We start from the raw sequence: 16,506 nt of genomic DNA on the forward strand, positions 1-16,506 counted from the left end.
AGCCATCAGAAAGGATGAATACCCAACTTTTACATCAACATGGATGGGACTGGAGAAGATTATGCTAAGTAAGTGAAGCAGAGAAAGTCAATTATCATATGGTTTCACTTATTTGTGGAACATAAGGAATAGCATGGAGGACATTGAGGGGGGGAATCGGATGGGGAGATGAACCATGAGAGACTGTGGACTCTGAGAAACAAACTGAGGCTTCTGGAGGGGAGCGGGGTGGGGGGATGGGTTAGCCCAGTGATGGGTATTAAGGAGGGCACATTCTGCATGGAGCACTGGGTGTTATACGAAAACAATGAATCGTGGAACACTACACCAAAATCTAATGATGTACTGTATGGTGACTAACATAATAAAATAAAATTTAAAAATAAATAAATAAAGTTTTAAAAATAATAATGAAAATTTATTTTAAAAAGTGGGATAAAGAAATCCTTCTCAGCAAAGCTGTTACTAGCTCCGCAGTGCCTCCCCAATGTGGTCAGACCTGCTCAGAGTGCATTCAGGAAAGCAGACCCTGGACAATGTGTAATCAGCATACCGTCAGTGCCCCTAGCTTGACCTTAAAGCCACCAGGACTCATGGCACCCCTTTGGCGGCTAATTCATAACTAATATGGAACCCGACCCTCCCAAACTATATGCCTCTTCTCCAGTTTGCACCTGTCACCAGAGCATTTTGTTAAACCCAACCTCAAATGCTGCCTCCACCAAAAACTCTTGAACTTCCCATCTGGATGTGCCTTCCCTTTTGGGATGATCCAGCCCTTGGGCCTCTCTCATAGCTCGTATCACAACTACATAGTATTATAAGCCACTTGGGAACTAATGTCACTCCCATCCTCCTTCCAGTCCAACAAGACCCCTGGAGTTATCACTTCCATCTTATTTACATCTGGCATTCCAGTAGAGCTTGGTTGATGCCATGATTCTCCATGGTAACAACAGTTCTAATTCACTGAGCCCGTTTAAGGTGGGCATGCTAATAGACAATGGATAGGAAGGATCTCCATCTTATACGATCTTTGTAATGTCTTGTATAATTGTCACAGTATTGTTATCTCCACTACAGGATACACAATCTCAGAGAAGGCCCATTTTGTTCCCCACACAGGCCAAGCATGATTTCACCTCAGGGTCTTTGCACTGGCTGGTCCCTCTGCCTGGGTCATTCTTCCCCAGATAGGCACATGGCTTCCTACTTCCTTGCTTCAAGTGTTTGCTCAGTAAACACCCTATCTATGGAGATAGGAGAGTTTCCTGGCTGCCCTACCCTCTGACATCCCTACTCTTCCTCCCCACGGCTCTTCTTACTATAGAATATCCTCCCCGTATTAGACTATACCTCCAAGAGGACAGGGGCTTTGGTCTCTATTGTTTACAGGTATGTGTCCACCACCTAAAAGAACACCCAGCACAGAACAGGTGCTCAGTGAAGACTTGTTGAGTAGAACTCAACCGTCTAAGGTAACTGAGCAAGTAACTGATGGAACCAACCAGTAACAGATGTACCCTCATCTGTCTGGCCTCAACCATGTTCTTAAACATTGCCTTCTGTATTTGTGGAACCCAAAGCAATGCAAGAACAATTCTCTTTTCCTCAACTACAATTAAACTCATTATTCTTAACTCATTCTTTTACTTCTTCAGCCCTTAGATATTAAAATTACCCAGACTCTTTGGGACTTAGGCCAACATTCACGTCTGTCACCATTTATGTGGTGGGTCCCACCTTTCTTCGTTTGCTAGCTTACTGTCCAGGTATCTTTTTTCCCCCTGAGACTTCTCTGCACCATCCTGCTGGTCAGTATACACTGTTTCCTGGGTACCATGTTTTCCTGCTTTATGCCCTTATTCACCTGGGACACATCCACCGAGTGCTGTAACGTAGGAAAGGGGGCGCAGGAAATCCATTTTATCAGAACTAGCAAGACTGAAAATATTTGATTCTGCCTTTATATGGATAATTTGGCTAGGTATAGATTTTAGGTTAAAAATAACTTTCCTGGGGCTCCTTGCTCCGTGGAAAGCCTGCTACTCCCTCTCCCACTCCCCCCTGCTTGTGTTCCCTCTCTGGCTGTCTCTCTCTCTGTCAAATAAATAAATCTTAAAAAAAAAATAACTTTCCCCCAGAACTTTGAGTACATCACCTGATTGTTCTCCCCCCTCCCCCACCCCCAGTATTGCTACTGCAAATCAGGAGGCATCTGTTTTATTTATCTCCAGTGGCCTGAGGGTCTTTATGTTGGTGCTTTGAAATTTCATGGTGCGGAATGGGGAAATCTCCTATTCCGAGCATGGGGCATTTCCTATAAAGGTACAAGTCCCTCAGCTCCGAGGAATTGTAGCCATATTACTTCTTTGGTAGCTTGCTTCCCTCCATTCTCTTTCTCGGACTCCGAAAATGTGTTAGATCTCTTGGATGTATCTTGTATGCATTATTATTGCATTACTCTCAGAGTTTCTCTCTCCTTCCCTACATGGCTACCATCTGAGTACTCGATTTCCTTGACTACTTCCCACTCGTTCTATCAAATTTTTTATTTGGGTAGTGATAGTTTTACAGCTTATAAAGATTTTCTTGTTCTTTGATCCTCTCATGTATCACGCAGTTCTTATTTAATAAACACAAGATCTTCTTAAATCCTTCTCAGTACTGATTCTAAAGTTTTTCCTTGTTTCCTTTAATCTCTTTTATTCTGTAAATTATGTGTTTCTTCTGAGAAGACAGTTCATTTTTCTATTTTTTTCATGCCACTAATTCTCCCCAATTCCTCAGTAATCCCTACTAATTTATCATATTTGAGAAAGTAAAACCTGGCATTCGTTTCTCCCACTGCAACATAAATGGAAGTATTTCCTACTAAATAACCCTGAGTTAGAATTTATGACAGGGAGGGTGGAGCATATGGGCTGGCCTTCTTCCTTGAGGATGAGAGGGTGAAGGGCAGCCCAGCCCTGTTCCAGCATACCACCCACAGCCTGTGTGGTACAAATTTTGTCCAGGCCACGGCAGCCAAACCAGAGTCTAACTTTCTCGGCTTGTCCAGTTTCTTCAGGAGACCACTCCCGCTCTTCACCTTGGAGTAAGCATGGGCCACAGGGTCGCCATTTTGGTAGCCAAGAGGGTATGTGAGTGGGAGGAAGAAGCTGACTTGAAGTTGTGTCAAGCACTGAGTTCCAAGGAATCCCTCTGTCTTTAGCCCCACGCTCTCCCCAGACCCCAGCTCAACCCTGACAACTGAGCCTGTCCAAGAATTCACCGAAGACTGCCAGTCCACCTCCGCCATGCTGACAGAGCAGATTCTTGGGAGGAAATTCTATGTTCTAATTGCTCATCACTCCTATCTATTTTGCTTTCTAGAAAATTTATGGCTTGTTTTTGATGAGACCCACCTGCTGGCCTCTGTGTTCTTGTCTCTTTCATGGCTCACCCGTTGTAATTCTGTACTTTATTTTTCTGAGGATCTGGACAGAGGGGAGGCAAATGCATGGACAGAGCATGCCATCTTGAACCATTGTCCAAGACACATTCTCATATTTTTAATTTATATTTTCCTAGTTAAATTAAAGCATGATTGAAATCATGTAAGTGTCAGTGATACTGGAAAGGCTTTGACAGAATTCTACACAAAGTTTTCACTTTCCTACAAAGGTACAAAAAAGACCTGTTTGCCCCATTTTAACTAGCAAGGCTGCCATGTGGTAGGAAGGGAAGGGTAGGTATTAGTTTCTGTGGATCAACACAAAACACATCAGGTAGGCCTTTTGGGCCACCCAGCATTCCAAACATTTAGTTCCAGACCCAGCCACTAACTTACTGTAATGGGATGTTACAATGACAGTCTCCCGGATGCGAGTTTGGCATGGACATAGACAAAGGATGTTCGATCACCATTTTTGTGCATCTTGGGCTCTGGGAGGATGGAGGCAGAGGAATTTTGCTGAAGACATTTTAGTCTCTGTACTCTTGGAGGGAATGCCTGGAGACAGTGGGCTTCCATGGGACCACTTGGATCTGAGTCCCCTGCTTGTAAAATGAGGGTCCAGAATTCTAGAGGCCAAATGGCTAACAGAACAATCACTTTGTTGGTGAAAGTAGGGAAGGGACATTGGGTGCAGGATGCCAGAATGCAGCATGCAGGACAGAGACTATATTATATGCTGATCTAGAACATACCCTGGACCGGGACTGAGTGCTGAGAGCAAGAGCTTCTGAGGAAGAGGCTGGACCTGAGGGGCATGGCCAGCAGGGAATGACATGGAACTTCAGAGGCTGGGGAGGAGACGCCAGGGAGGGCTAGCTCCAAAACCCTCCCCAGAAATGTTGGTTGAAAAATCAGCCTTCGCTGCCTTTGAAAGAAGATTAAAGTGTTGATTGATATCACAGGCTGAACACATTCAAATTAGTGAATCTAAACTAGAAATTTTTGTTTTACTTAAGGGTGAGCAGAAGGTTCACAAAAACTGACTGAGTGTTTGTCCACTGGCAAGGAAAGATCACCTTCGAGAAAGGCGACTGAAAGGAACAGCAGCAGCCAGATATCATGTTGCATTCGGCCCACATCCCCAGTGTTGTGTGTTAAACAAACTCGCTCATTATTTGAGTAGAGTTCATGTTTCCTTTGAGAACCTGACAGTGGAGCCTGCAAAGCTTTTATATGGCATTAGGTGGGGCTTCTTTCTTTCTTATAACAGGTGCACCTGGAATCATTAACAAGTCAAAGAATGGAGTTGAAATCACCAAATATGCGGAATTGGGGATTTCTGGTATGTGATACATTCTAAATACTGTGTTTAAGTCCACTTGGCAGAGGTTAAAGAGGGACATGCCTTGACCAAATTCTTGTCCATACGAAGCCAATTTTGGCTGTAATCACTGGTTAAGAATCTGCCTTTAATTCATTTCATTTTTGCCTCAAAATAAGCTTCTGATGTTTGACTTAACTTTAATACCTATTTACAACTCAGATTTCTCCTTTTAATAGGATTAATTTTGCTCTAAAGCAGAAAATGAAAGGATCATGCTGTTTCCTTTACAAAAGTGAATAAAAAATAGGTACTGGTAAAGTCGTATTCAATAGGATTACTGACACATTTTTGAGATAGTTTTGCTTCTTCAAAATCACTAGTTACTTAAATAAATGAAAAACTGGGACTGTATTTCTATATTCTTGGTGTTTTTCTTCATTAACAAAAAATATACTGCCTCTATCCCAATACCATGTACGTTTAAGAGGATAGAAAAGCTGGACTCAAAGTGATCTAGGTTCAAATCACATCCCCATCACTTTGCCAAGTAACTCTGGGCAAGTAACTTCTCACCGAGAAGCCTCAGTTTCCAAATCTGTAGGATGAGGCAAAAATCACACCTACCTCCTTAAGTTGTTGGAAACTACATGAGATACAGTTTGCAAAGTGTCTGGCACAATGCCTGGCATGTAGCAAATGCTTTATCCTGCAGCATGGGGTTCTTTAAAACATAATTTTACTCATCATGCACAAAATGAATAAATTTAACTTTTAAACTATCAAAAAGAAAAAAAATAAGCAACCTATTTGTCAAGAGAAAATGTAAGAACTAGTTATGCCGTTTATTTAGCTTTCTTCCTCTACCAGGTATAAGTCATGATTGTCACATTCCAAAACAAGTGTGTGGGGGGAGGTGGGGGGCAGGGGGAGTTTCGACAACTAGGCCTGGGAGCAGGGATGGGCTATTCCAGTGCTTTCCCAAGTGTTTCCCTGCCTGTTCCTTCTTGTAAATCTATCCTCCACTCAGTCCCCGCAATGGAGTTTTTAACGTGCAAATAGGTTCATGTCAGCTGTCTAATGAAGGGACGAAATTACATGCCCCTTACTACTCATCTCTTCTACTCTCTACTCTCCCCCTCCCCCCACCACCTCTACCATCCATTTCTGGCTCAGGAAACCCTGATCTGACGACACTCTCTACCCATCACACTCCCTACCCCTCACTCCCCACCTTCTTTACTCTTGGACTTGGTTCCAGCTACCATTCCTCACTAGTTCCGTCTACACCACTTAGCTCTGGGGCTACCACATCAAGGAAGCATCTGTGGCCCACATCCAAAACGATGGTAAGATGTCCCTGCAGGATGTTCCCACAGAACCCACATCTACCGGATCCCAGCACGGGGGTTAAGATTGTCCATTCATGTATCTGTTCCGAAATTGGGTCTCTTGAGGGCAAAGATGATCTCTCACTCATCTCTGTCTGTCCAACACAGACACTGATACGTTTTCAGACTCAAAAGATCTCCTTTGTGTCTGAAGCAAAAATGAATGACTTCTTCCGTACACAGCCAAGTTAGTATGGTGGTATTATTAAATAAAATGAATTAACTTTTACTGAGCCAGGAAATGTGCTAGTACTTTATATATGTTCTCTTATTTATGTCTAAATCAGACAAAGAGATACTACTTTGATCCCCCAGATGAGAGAACAATTTCAAGAAGGTGTGTAATGCACACCTTGGGCAAGGCGGAACTGGGTTTCCACTCAGGCACCGTTATATGATGAAAAGAGATACCAAGAAGGAGGAGGAGGAGGTAGAAAGAAAACATTCTAAGAGGTCTTCAGATCCTGATGACCTAACACTTGAGAAATCACACTTTTCTAGGTTTAATCTGAATTTGGTGTTTTCCCAGAGAGCTGGAACTCCCAGATTTCTGGCCACACTTTATAAAAGTTTGGCCACTGGGAAGATCTAGTGGAAAATGTCAAAGAATGTTCTTTACCAAGTGCCCCCTACAATTGATGGCTTGAAATCCTCAGACAGAACTTTGAATCTCTAGAGATAATTGTAGCTAAGCAATAAAAACTGCTTGGAAACATTCTGCACATTTTTAGTCTCCAGTTTTCCTTCTCCCCTTGTTTTGTGGACCACCCTCTGCCTTCAGTAGGATTTCCCCACCATCCTTCACTGAAAGTGTTCAACAATGTCATCGAACAGTCTTCCTTTGCCTTGACTTCTTAATTGCACTTGGCATAGTATCTTCTACCTTGAGGTATGCTCTTCTCTTGGCTTCTCAGAGATGACACTGATCTACACTTCTGGCTATCTCTTTCTTTTGTTGCCTTCTTCTCAACTCCCAGACCTTTAGATCTGTGGGGGGGGGGGCGGGGAATCAGCACTTGATCCTTGGACCTCTTCTCTCTACACTTACTCCCTAAGTGGTCTCTTCTAGCTTCATGGTCTTAAATACTGCCCACCTGCTTATGACTCCCTCATTTTGATCTCTAGCCTGGCCTTCTCCCCTGAACTCTGACCTGTGAATCCAACGGTCTAAGTTCACATGTATTTTGGGTCTGGTGGACAGATAGCACATGTTCAAAACCAAGATCTTAATATTTACTAGCACTGCCTCCAATCCAACTAGACTCCTCTGCAGCTCGCCCCACCTCAGCCCACAGGGACTCTGTTCTTCTGGGTGTTGGGTCTGTGAGACAATCCGGTCAGCTCTACCATATATATGCGTCCAGAATTACACTACTTTTCATAAATTCCATTGCTACCATCCTGACCCAAGCCATAATGCTCTCTTGCTTAGATTACTACAATAACCCCCCTATCGGTATTCTGGCTTCTGCTCTTGATCCCCTACGATATATTCTCTACACAGCAGCCTGACAGCCCCTGTTATAAATGAAGTCAGCTTGTGTCACTCCTTGGCCCAAATCCTCAATGGCTCCCATGGATTTGGCACGGCTAGCCACCTCAAATCCTCATCAAGACGTACGAGGCTTTCCCTTTCACCCCGACCCGGCTGTTCACTTTGCTGACCTCATGTCATTTCTTTGCCCTCCTTCTCGCTGATCCACCCCCACTGGACTCCTTGCTGGTCTGCAAACATATCAGACATAACCCCCTTTACCAGCCTTGGAACTTGCTACTCCTTCTGTTCAGCATGCGGTTCCCCACATATTAATATGGTCAGCTCCCTCACTTCCTTCATGACCGACTAAAAATCACCTTCTAATTAGAGTTTTCCCTGGCCACTCTACCAAAACTATTTATCATGCTGATTTTCTGTCGTCTCCATTTGAAAGGAGGCCAGGGATTTGGGTTGATATTGATCACTGCTGTATCCCCAGGGTCTAAATCAATGCTGGAACATAAAAGGTGCTTAATAATTACTGAATGAATTAACTCATTCAATAGTGAAAGTCACTCCCTATCCCATATTTGTACTTCGTAGTTATCACTGACAAATCTCCAAAATCACAACCCTGAGCAACCAAAAGCTATTTTTCAGTCTTGACTTCAACTGTGCTTTCAATTAGCAAGCCAGGGGCTTCAAACTCTATAATGTCTGGAATGGTATCAAACACACAGATTAGGTGTGGGGTCCCCAAGCTCCATTATTCCGGATCTCTTGCAAATGTTAGAGTCTGTCCCCATACCTTTCCTGGGCCATAGTTTTCTAATTTCTAAATGGGGAATGTGATCTTCTGCCACCCAAGTATTTATGCAGAGCTATAGAGTAATTTTAAACTCAAAAACCATCAGCAGCAATTTGCATGAGAAAAATCTTTAAATGAATATTTAAAAGCATGCGTTTTGAACAAATAATGCAAACATTAAAGTGTTCATGGTAGCTCTAAAATTAAGAATCGTCAATGGCACATTGATTGTTTTTTTTCCTACCAGGGAGCATGATGAAATATGGGCATTGAATCTGAGGGATGGTTGGAAAGGCAGAGGCAAGAGACGGCGCATGGATTGTGTGGCTCTCACTCTCGGGAAGTGCGCCTCTTCCTGGCCAACACCTCCCTATCCCCCCCCCCCCACACACACACATCAAACCCTCAGTAACAGTCGTTCAAGGTTTTACAGAGAGTAAGTGATTTTCACCTCATATTTACTTTTAAAACCTCCTCCTAAATTCAGTGACATAAAGAACAGCGAGGCTTTCCTTCTGCCCCATTCACGCTCCCCACACTCTCCAACAGACCCATACTCCCTATTTTCACTAAGATGACTGAGTGGAGCAAGCACACGTTTAGGCCATATAATCAGCAGGAGAAAGAGTTGGGAGCTAAGCTCTTGGCTTCTTTCCCCAGGTTTGCACAGGAAATGCAGTGGCTGTTGGCAAGCCACGGGGCTCTCTGGGGCTCAGGCTCCTCCCCCTGTGGCCACTGAGAAGGGCAAGGAGGGCGGTTTAGGTCACCTACAGGCTCTGCAGCTGGCTCCCCACTCCTTGACTGATCTAGCAACTTATTTTACAAATGTATAAAACGAAGTTTCCAAACTTCTGTATACAAAAGTTTCCACGTGTGTCTCCTAGCCACCTCTGCTGTCCAGACTGCTAATCCTGAGTCCTTACTTTGGCACAGCCGCTGGGTGGGCATTAACGATCGTCTACCTCCAAGATTCTCTTAAGGAGCGTGAGAGAGAGTTTTCATTTCAGTAAACACAGCTAGCATAATCTGGGGGCACCGGAATTCCAGCCTGCATCCTGCTATACCAGGCCGGTCCACACTGGCAGTTACCGTGCTGCATTAAAGCAGACCCTGGACACCTGCCTCTTGTATGCAACAAGTTCCCCCCCTTTTTTTTAAATCCTATTTATCTTCACAGTCATCTATTTATGTCAAGAAAGGAAACATACGAGCACAGCATCTGTTGCTAGAGTGGCACAATTACCAAATACTTTCATAAGAGGAAAAAAAAAATCAACAATAAATCTGGGTTCATTGTCAGGTGCTTTAGGAGACAAAACATTAGTCTTTCAATCACAGTGTCTTGTTTAAGCTGAGCAGATGGCGCTACCAGCAGAGAAGCACCAGCTCAGCCTGGTCTTTGATGGGCATAACGACCACAGAAATGTCACCTCTGAATTGGCAGAGAAAAAGCAGGTTTCTTATCATAAATCCAGTCCAGCCCAACCCCTCCGTCCCTATAATAAGCAGGGAATAAATTCAAGGGACTTCATTACTGGTTATTTTTCCCCCACTGTGGGAAACTATGTAAATGCAATGGGTATGGGGGAGTCTTTTACTTTTCCCAGTAACTAAATTTAGACATAATATTAAAAAAAATTTGAGTAAGTTAGAGCCATAACAAAGTAGTAACAATTCAAGGCAATTAATCGTTGGTTACTTTCTCACTACTCTGGAAATCTATGTAAACTGAATGGCTGCTTTGGGAAAATCTCCCATTTTTCTACAACGAAATGGAGGTAACTATAGGTGATCATAGAGCTTCTGCAATTTTTATTTGCTTTCTCTTTTTCTGGATATCATCAACAGGTCTGCGTGGTTCTTTATTAAATTTGACTTCATTTTATGGATGTCTTAGTCTTCGGACTGGAGAGAGAGAAGGAGGGAGAGAGAAATTGAGAGACTGAGAGACGTTAGTTTGAGAGACTGCATTACTTCCCAAAGAAGTAACTGGCATATTTCAGTTTAGCCACTAACGTAGCCTAGGGACAGCCCGGCTTTCTCTACATCCTGCGGATGCCTCACACTGGCCCACAGACACGCCCAGCTTGAGTTCCGCTCAAGGCCAGCGCTCTGCTCCGTCCTGCACGCTCCCCTACAAAGCGCCCAGGTTGTCCCCCACCCGGGGCGGAGCCGCGGAAAGTGGTCAGCGAGCCGGTTACCTGCCAGGCTGCCCGGCCTCTGGAGGGTGGCCGTGGCATACAGCTCCTGCGAGTGTTTGCTGTACTGCTCGGACGCGTGGACCAGGCGCTTGGTGGGCGACAGGGTGGCGTACGTGCCGATGGTGGAGCTCAGCTGGTGGATGGGCGAGGAGGAGATGGTGGACTGCACGGTGGGGGGCGAGGTCACGCGGATCGGGGACAGGCCGGCCGAGGACACGACGATGTTGATGGGCGAGCTGGTGCTGTAGGACTTGGCCAGGCGGCTGGGCGACTGCTTGGGCGAGGAGCCGCGCGGCGCGGCGTAGGCGGCGCCCTCGGGGGCCGAGCCGCCGCGCTGCAGCTTGGTGGGCGAGCCGCCCTGCGGCGCGGCCAGCGGGGAGCCCCCGCGCGGTGGCGCGGGCAGCGTGGAGCTGGAGTAGTAGAGCGCGGCGGCGGCGGCGGCGGCGGGCGGCGCGTCGGGCAGGTGGAAGGCGCTGCCCAGGCTGGGCGCGAACGGCTCCCGCGGCGGCGGCGGCGGCGGCGGCGCGGGCTCGGACCCCGCCAGGTGCGCCGCGCGGCTCGTGGTGCCCTGTGCGCGGGAGAGGAGAGAACACGCGCGCTTAGCCAGCTGGAAGCAAAGGGCCCCCCCACCCCCGCCTTCCCCGCGCGGCCCGGCCCCCCGGCGAGGGAGGGAAACTCGGGCGCGCTCGGCGGCGGCACTGCGCGTGGGATCGGGACGCAGACGCCCGTCGATCTTCTCCGGCAGGGTCTTTTCCGCCAGGAGGGAACGGGCGACAGTGGGGTGGGAATCGCGTCCGGGAGTGGGACAGTGTTCTGCTTACATATCTAAGATGTTTCGGCAATAGCAGAGGCATCGCATTAGGCACATCAAGATTTTAAAAGGCCACCCAACAGGGCCATCAGGATCCGTCCCTTCTGATGAGAAATCAAGGCACTAAATCCCCCTCCCCCACGGTCATTTCACTGGATACAGTTTCTACCTCCAAAATCGGCTAAGTCTTATACTTATCTGGAGAACATCAAGAATAAACATACTTCTCAGAGTTTATTCTGTTGCTATTGTCGTGGTGAGTCTTCGTTTTGGACCAGCAAAGTTAAAAGGAGGGAAAAACTATTAAGTCAAAATAAATACCCTTGGTCTTTCAGTATTAAAAATAAATAAATAAAGCATTTCTAGAGGAATCAGAGCAATTGCAAATGCAAGACTAAAAAAGCCTCCCTTTTCTAGATTTTAACGCTGGGCAACAAATCTTTCAGCATCTCTCTCTCTCTCTCTCTCTAGCTGGCTTTTAAGAGCCCCCTGCAGCTGTGTCTTCAAATTGAAAGCCAGTTGCCTCTCATTTATTTACAAGAACACAAAAGACAACAAGGGCTGGGGTGGAGCTGGAGAGACCGTTGGAGGGGAAAGCACTTTCCTTGAATCTTGTCCAGAGACAAATTTGCATTCGAATGAAAACACTACATTGTCAACCACTTCTGGGCAGGAGGTCTGGGATCTTCCAGGCTTTCCCGGGAGCAGAAAGGTTTTTGAGAGCAGGCTGGTGTGAAAAGGGGTTGGGATTGTGCGCAGAGAGAGAGAAACTGGGAAGGAAGGTTTTGAAATTACGGGTGGGAACTGAGTGGGAAGGCGGAAGTGGGTAAGATGGAGGGAAGGGGGAGAGACTCAACAGACGCCATCTATTAAAAGTTTCAATGCTGCCTCTCCACCCATTTTGGAATGGCAATTGGCAGATAACAGTGGGGGCACCTCCATTCGCACACACATAGTGTTCCAAATGTTATCTGGATGTCAGGTTCATGGGAAGATCCGAGGGAGTTAATTTGAGTCAAATCAAAATCCTTTATTAAGGGCAGTGGGATGAAAGGAGATAAAGTGTGTGTGCATGTATATGTGATGCATGTATTTTACCTATTTGTGTATATTTTATATCAGTCCACTGACAAAGATTTTCTCCTGGACCAAACTCTAGTCAGGCTCCTCTGAACTCTCTTCTCAATGAGCCCCTGGTTCGGGGAGCTTCTGTAGTTCATCTCCGCATTGTCTGGTATAAGCAAGAATCCTGCTGAGTCAGTTTAGCCAGAAGCTCCCACAGTCCATGGTGGATCACCCTGCAGGTCCCACCTGGTTCCTCCTGCCCCACTGCCCATCAGGTGCCTTCTCAGCAGGGAGCTTGCCTTCAGCAAGAATCCTGTGAGGTAGGTTTAGTCAGAGCCCCCTACCCCTGATGTTTCCTCTTAGCAATTTTCTGCCACTGACTGCACCCTGCTCCTTGGCCAGAAATCCCACTTCTCCTTGTTGAAGTAAGGACTGAGCCTAGTTCATTACCGAGGTCTCTTTTCCTCTACTATAGTAGTTTTTTTTCTCCCCTGAATAAAATCTGTATTCACCACTTTACCATCCAGCTCTAGTTTTCTTTTAACACCACTGAGCAATTATTTTGAATTTAACAGTAGGAGTGAAAGTAAAATGTAAACGCCATAACTTTGTTCAATAAGGTGTCTCCAGACACTAGAGCAAGGCCTGATTCATAGTAGAGATACCATGGATATTTGCGGAATAAAGGAATAGTTAATAAAGCCGATCCCAAATCTTTGGGATGGGGGTGGGGGTGGGGTTATGTGTGGAGGATGGTGGAGAAGCTCGATAGAACCGGTGAGCTCATCCTGAGCCCCGAGATATATTCCGGCATCATCCAGAGTCAGAAGGCACCTGCTTACTTCCAATGCTGCTTCCATCCCAGTAGAAGTTCTGAGCATGAAATGTATAGGCTGGGCTTCTTGAACCTGACTGGGTATTATCAGCGGAGGAGCTTTTTAAAAAATCTCAGTATCCAGGCTATACCCTAGCCATTCAGGGTCTCTGGAGATGGGACTCAAGCAGCAGGCTTTTAGGAAGCTCTCCAGGTGATTCCAATGTGCAAACATATAGGAGAACAAGTTCTCCCTAGAGCACTAGTTTTCTGAGTGTGGTCCCTGCCTGCAATCAGCATCAGCCCACCCTTACTGAATTGGAGATTCTGACACAGGGGCCCAGGGAGCTGTTTTAACAAGTTCTAAAGGTGATTATGGTGCTTGCTAGTTGACAAGCCCCCGATCTAGAAGAGATTCTGATTCCGGGGTCTGGAGTGAGCCTGAGAGCCTGCATTTCTAACAGCTTCCCGGGGGAGGCGGATGCCGGCTGATATAAGAACCACCACTAGAGCAGACAGGGACCTTCTTCCTTCGCTTTTCTTCTGACGCTCTCCTGGGGCCTGAGGTACATTCAGCTGTGCAGAACCCAGCTGACAAGTGGCGGAAAAGCCTACGACAGGAATTTTCTCTAAACCTTTCCCACAGGAGCAGAAGGAGGAGAGAGAACCCCAGAGGCTCTAAGGAGAGTCCCTGCTCATAACAGAACGAATACTTTGTGTTATGTCTTGCATATATACCATTAATAATAGCCCTATGTGACATTAATGATATCACTGCCAAGTTGCATAATTTTTAATAAAACAAATACTAAAGTATACCGATATAAACTAAAGCAATGCTATGTAGAACTCTAGGATTTAAACATTAGAATGATGTGGGTCCTAGGAAAACCCTGAACACACTCAGCCCACGTTTAATTTCCCTTTCAATCTGTTGGAACGTCTAGTTTCAGGAGCACTAAATGCTAAATATTATTGTCTCGAAAGATTCCTTAAATGGCCCCCAACTCTGTGGAAGTTTTGAGAACTGCCATATCAGCTCCAGGTATTTTGACAGGCTCTAGCAGCCAGTTCAACAATCTTTTAAATATTGTAGGATCTTGGTGAAATTTTGCCATTTTTTACATGAAAAAAATTAAAACATAAGAAATAAAAATTTACATGCTCTTTAAGATTGGTATTGTTCATGTCAGAAATGTTTTGTATCTGCACTGCCCAATATGGTAACCACTAGACACAGGAGCCTATTGGGTACTTAAAATTGGCACTGGATTTTAACACATATTTAATTTTAACTAATTTGAACTAAAATAGGCAAATGTGGCTGGTGGCCCACCTTACTGGACTATGCTATAAGCCACTTTGCAGTTTATAATAAATAATCCAGGGGTGTTAGCCTCCCTTCGAATGGCTATGGAGTCATAAGGGCCTAAGAACGAGTCTTCGGTTACACAGAGAATTCTGTTTTTACAGCATCAATCGGACAAAAGCAGTAGTCTTTTGGGAGCTTGTTTCCACTCTTGTGGTTATGTTTTGTTCCATTATGTGATTTTATTTAGCAACTCTTAGCCAGTTAAGGATACAAAATCCATGCCTCAGACCTAGGTTTATTACTACCTAGGTCACTGGGTTAAAAATAATATAAACAGATTTTAACATGCATAGAATGTCACCCACTTCACTGTCACAGAAGCTCAATTGTACCTTAAAAGTATGTTAACACTATAAAACTGTAAATCCAATTTTAAAGGTAGAGTTCCAAAACTTCCCTTAAAAAAAACCCCAAACAACAACATCAATAAAAAACTGACCATTATACCTTCTTCCCTAAGGATATTTGGAAATGCAATAAGAACTGAAATAATCTTTTTATTGATGATAAGATCCTTAAAATAATATAAAAATTTCTACATACTTGGAGCAGATTGTGCCCCAATATTGTCTTGTCCTTTGAGAAGGACAATTTCTGTTAGTGTCTTCATTCTTAGCTCTTTGGAACAGACCAACCCAAACGGCTACTTTGTTTTTCCTAAACCCTCCAAAATAGGAGACCCACCTATGTGAAATTAACAAGGAAGTAGAACATTGTCAAATAGACACTCTGATTAAATAGTTTCCAATAGGCTGAGTCTGGGGTTCACTAAATGTCTTTCCTTCCTTGCTTCCCATTACAGAAATTCATCAAGAGAAAAATGGAACATTACTTCCAGTTCCAATGGATACTTTATGTATATTATACCTCAAGTAAAAAATAAATGTAGGGATTTTTTAAAAATGAGACATGAACAATACACGTAACTTGTCAAAGCTCTTATAAACTAGATATTTCATCTGCATAATAGTTTACATATAAGTTTCAGATGGGGCAAATTCAGAATATGCTATAGTTGTGATTTGTATGTTGTATGTTTGCGTGAGTTTGGGTACATATATATATATACACATATGTGTGTGTGTGTGTACACTGAGGCCTCTTGTGTAATTGTGGAGTGCTATTTATACCTATTTCATGAAAGTGTTTAAGGGGAGAATGTATTTTCAAAGTGTAGTACAAAGAAAGTTAAAATGAGCACTTAGGCAATATATACATTATTCCCAATACTCATTAACCAACAGTATTCAAGATCCATGCATTCATTAATGCATTCCCTCACTCAATAAAGCATTAACTGGCACCTGCTATATTCCATGTACAAATGAGGAGTCTGTTCTTGAAGGCCTCTCTGCAATCCTCTTTAGGTGAAATATTTTACCTTGACATTATTTTGGAGATCTATTGTAATTTTTACAGAATAATACCAGGCCTACAATTAAGACATTGTTCTTCTCTGGAAGTCTGAGGCCCTGAAAATATGGCACTCTTGGACCAGGATGTGGCATTGGCCTCAACAAAGAGCAGAGCTGCTTCCTCATCCCTTCACATTTTACCTTCTGTCTACGGAGTAGGGATGGGGCATGGAGTGACATGGGGAAATAATTCTCCAAACTCAGAAACTTATTTAATCCTCATTCTTGGGAGGCTGGGCAGTACCAAAAAACAAAACAAAACAAACAAAACAAAACAAAAGAACAAAAAGAAAAAAACCCCAAAACCAAAAAAACCAACAAAAATCACACAAAACCCCACTATGCTGCAGCCAGTTAACAAAAGACTTGACAGCCTGGGCTGTCTAATGAAC

At 44.5% G+C, this 16,506-nt stretch overlaps 1 protein-coding gene across 6 annotated transcripts in view; it reads right to left on the reverse strand.

Moving 5' to 3' along the window:
• Positions 1–16,506, reverse strand: part of CTNND2 (catenin delta 2) — an 864,616-nt gene that overhangs the window by 357,881 nt on the left and 490,229 nt on the right. For all 6 annotated transcript variants that reach the window (XM_081825896.1, XM_081825895.1, XM_081825891.1 and 3 more), the window contains one exon: positions 10,638–11,205. In XM_081825896.1, coding sequence (XP_081682022.1) covers positions 10,638–11,205 — 568 coding nt within the window. The remainder of the gene's footprint in view (positions 1–10,637; positions 11,206–16,506) is intronic.

The sequence above is a fragment of the Leptonychotes weddellii genome, chromosome 7 (genome assembly GCF_054177405.1).
Source record: "Leptonychotes weddellii isolate Sample4059 chromosome 7, ASM5417740v2, whole genome shotgun sequence".
Taxonomy (NCBI): Eukaryota; Metazoa; Chordata; class Mammalia; order Carnivora; family Phocidae; genus Leptonychotes; species Leptonychotes weddellii.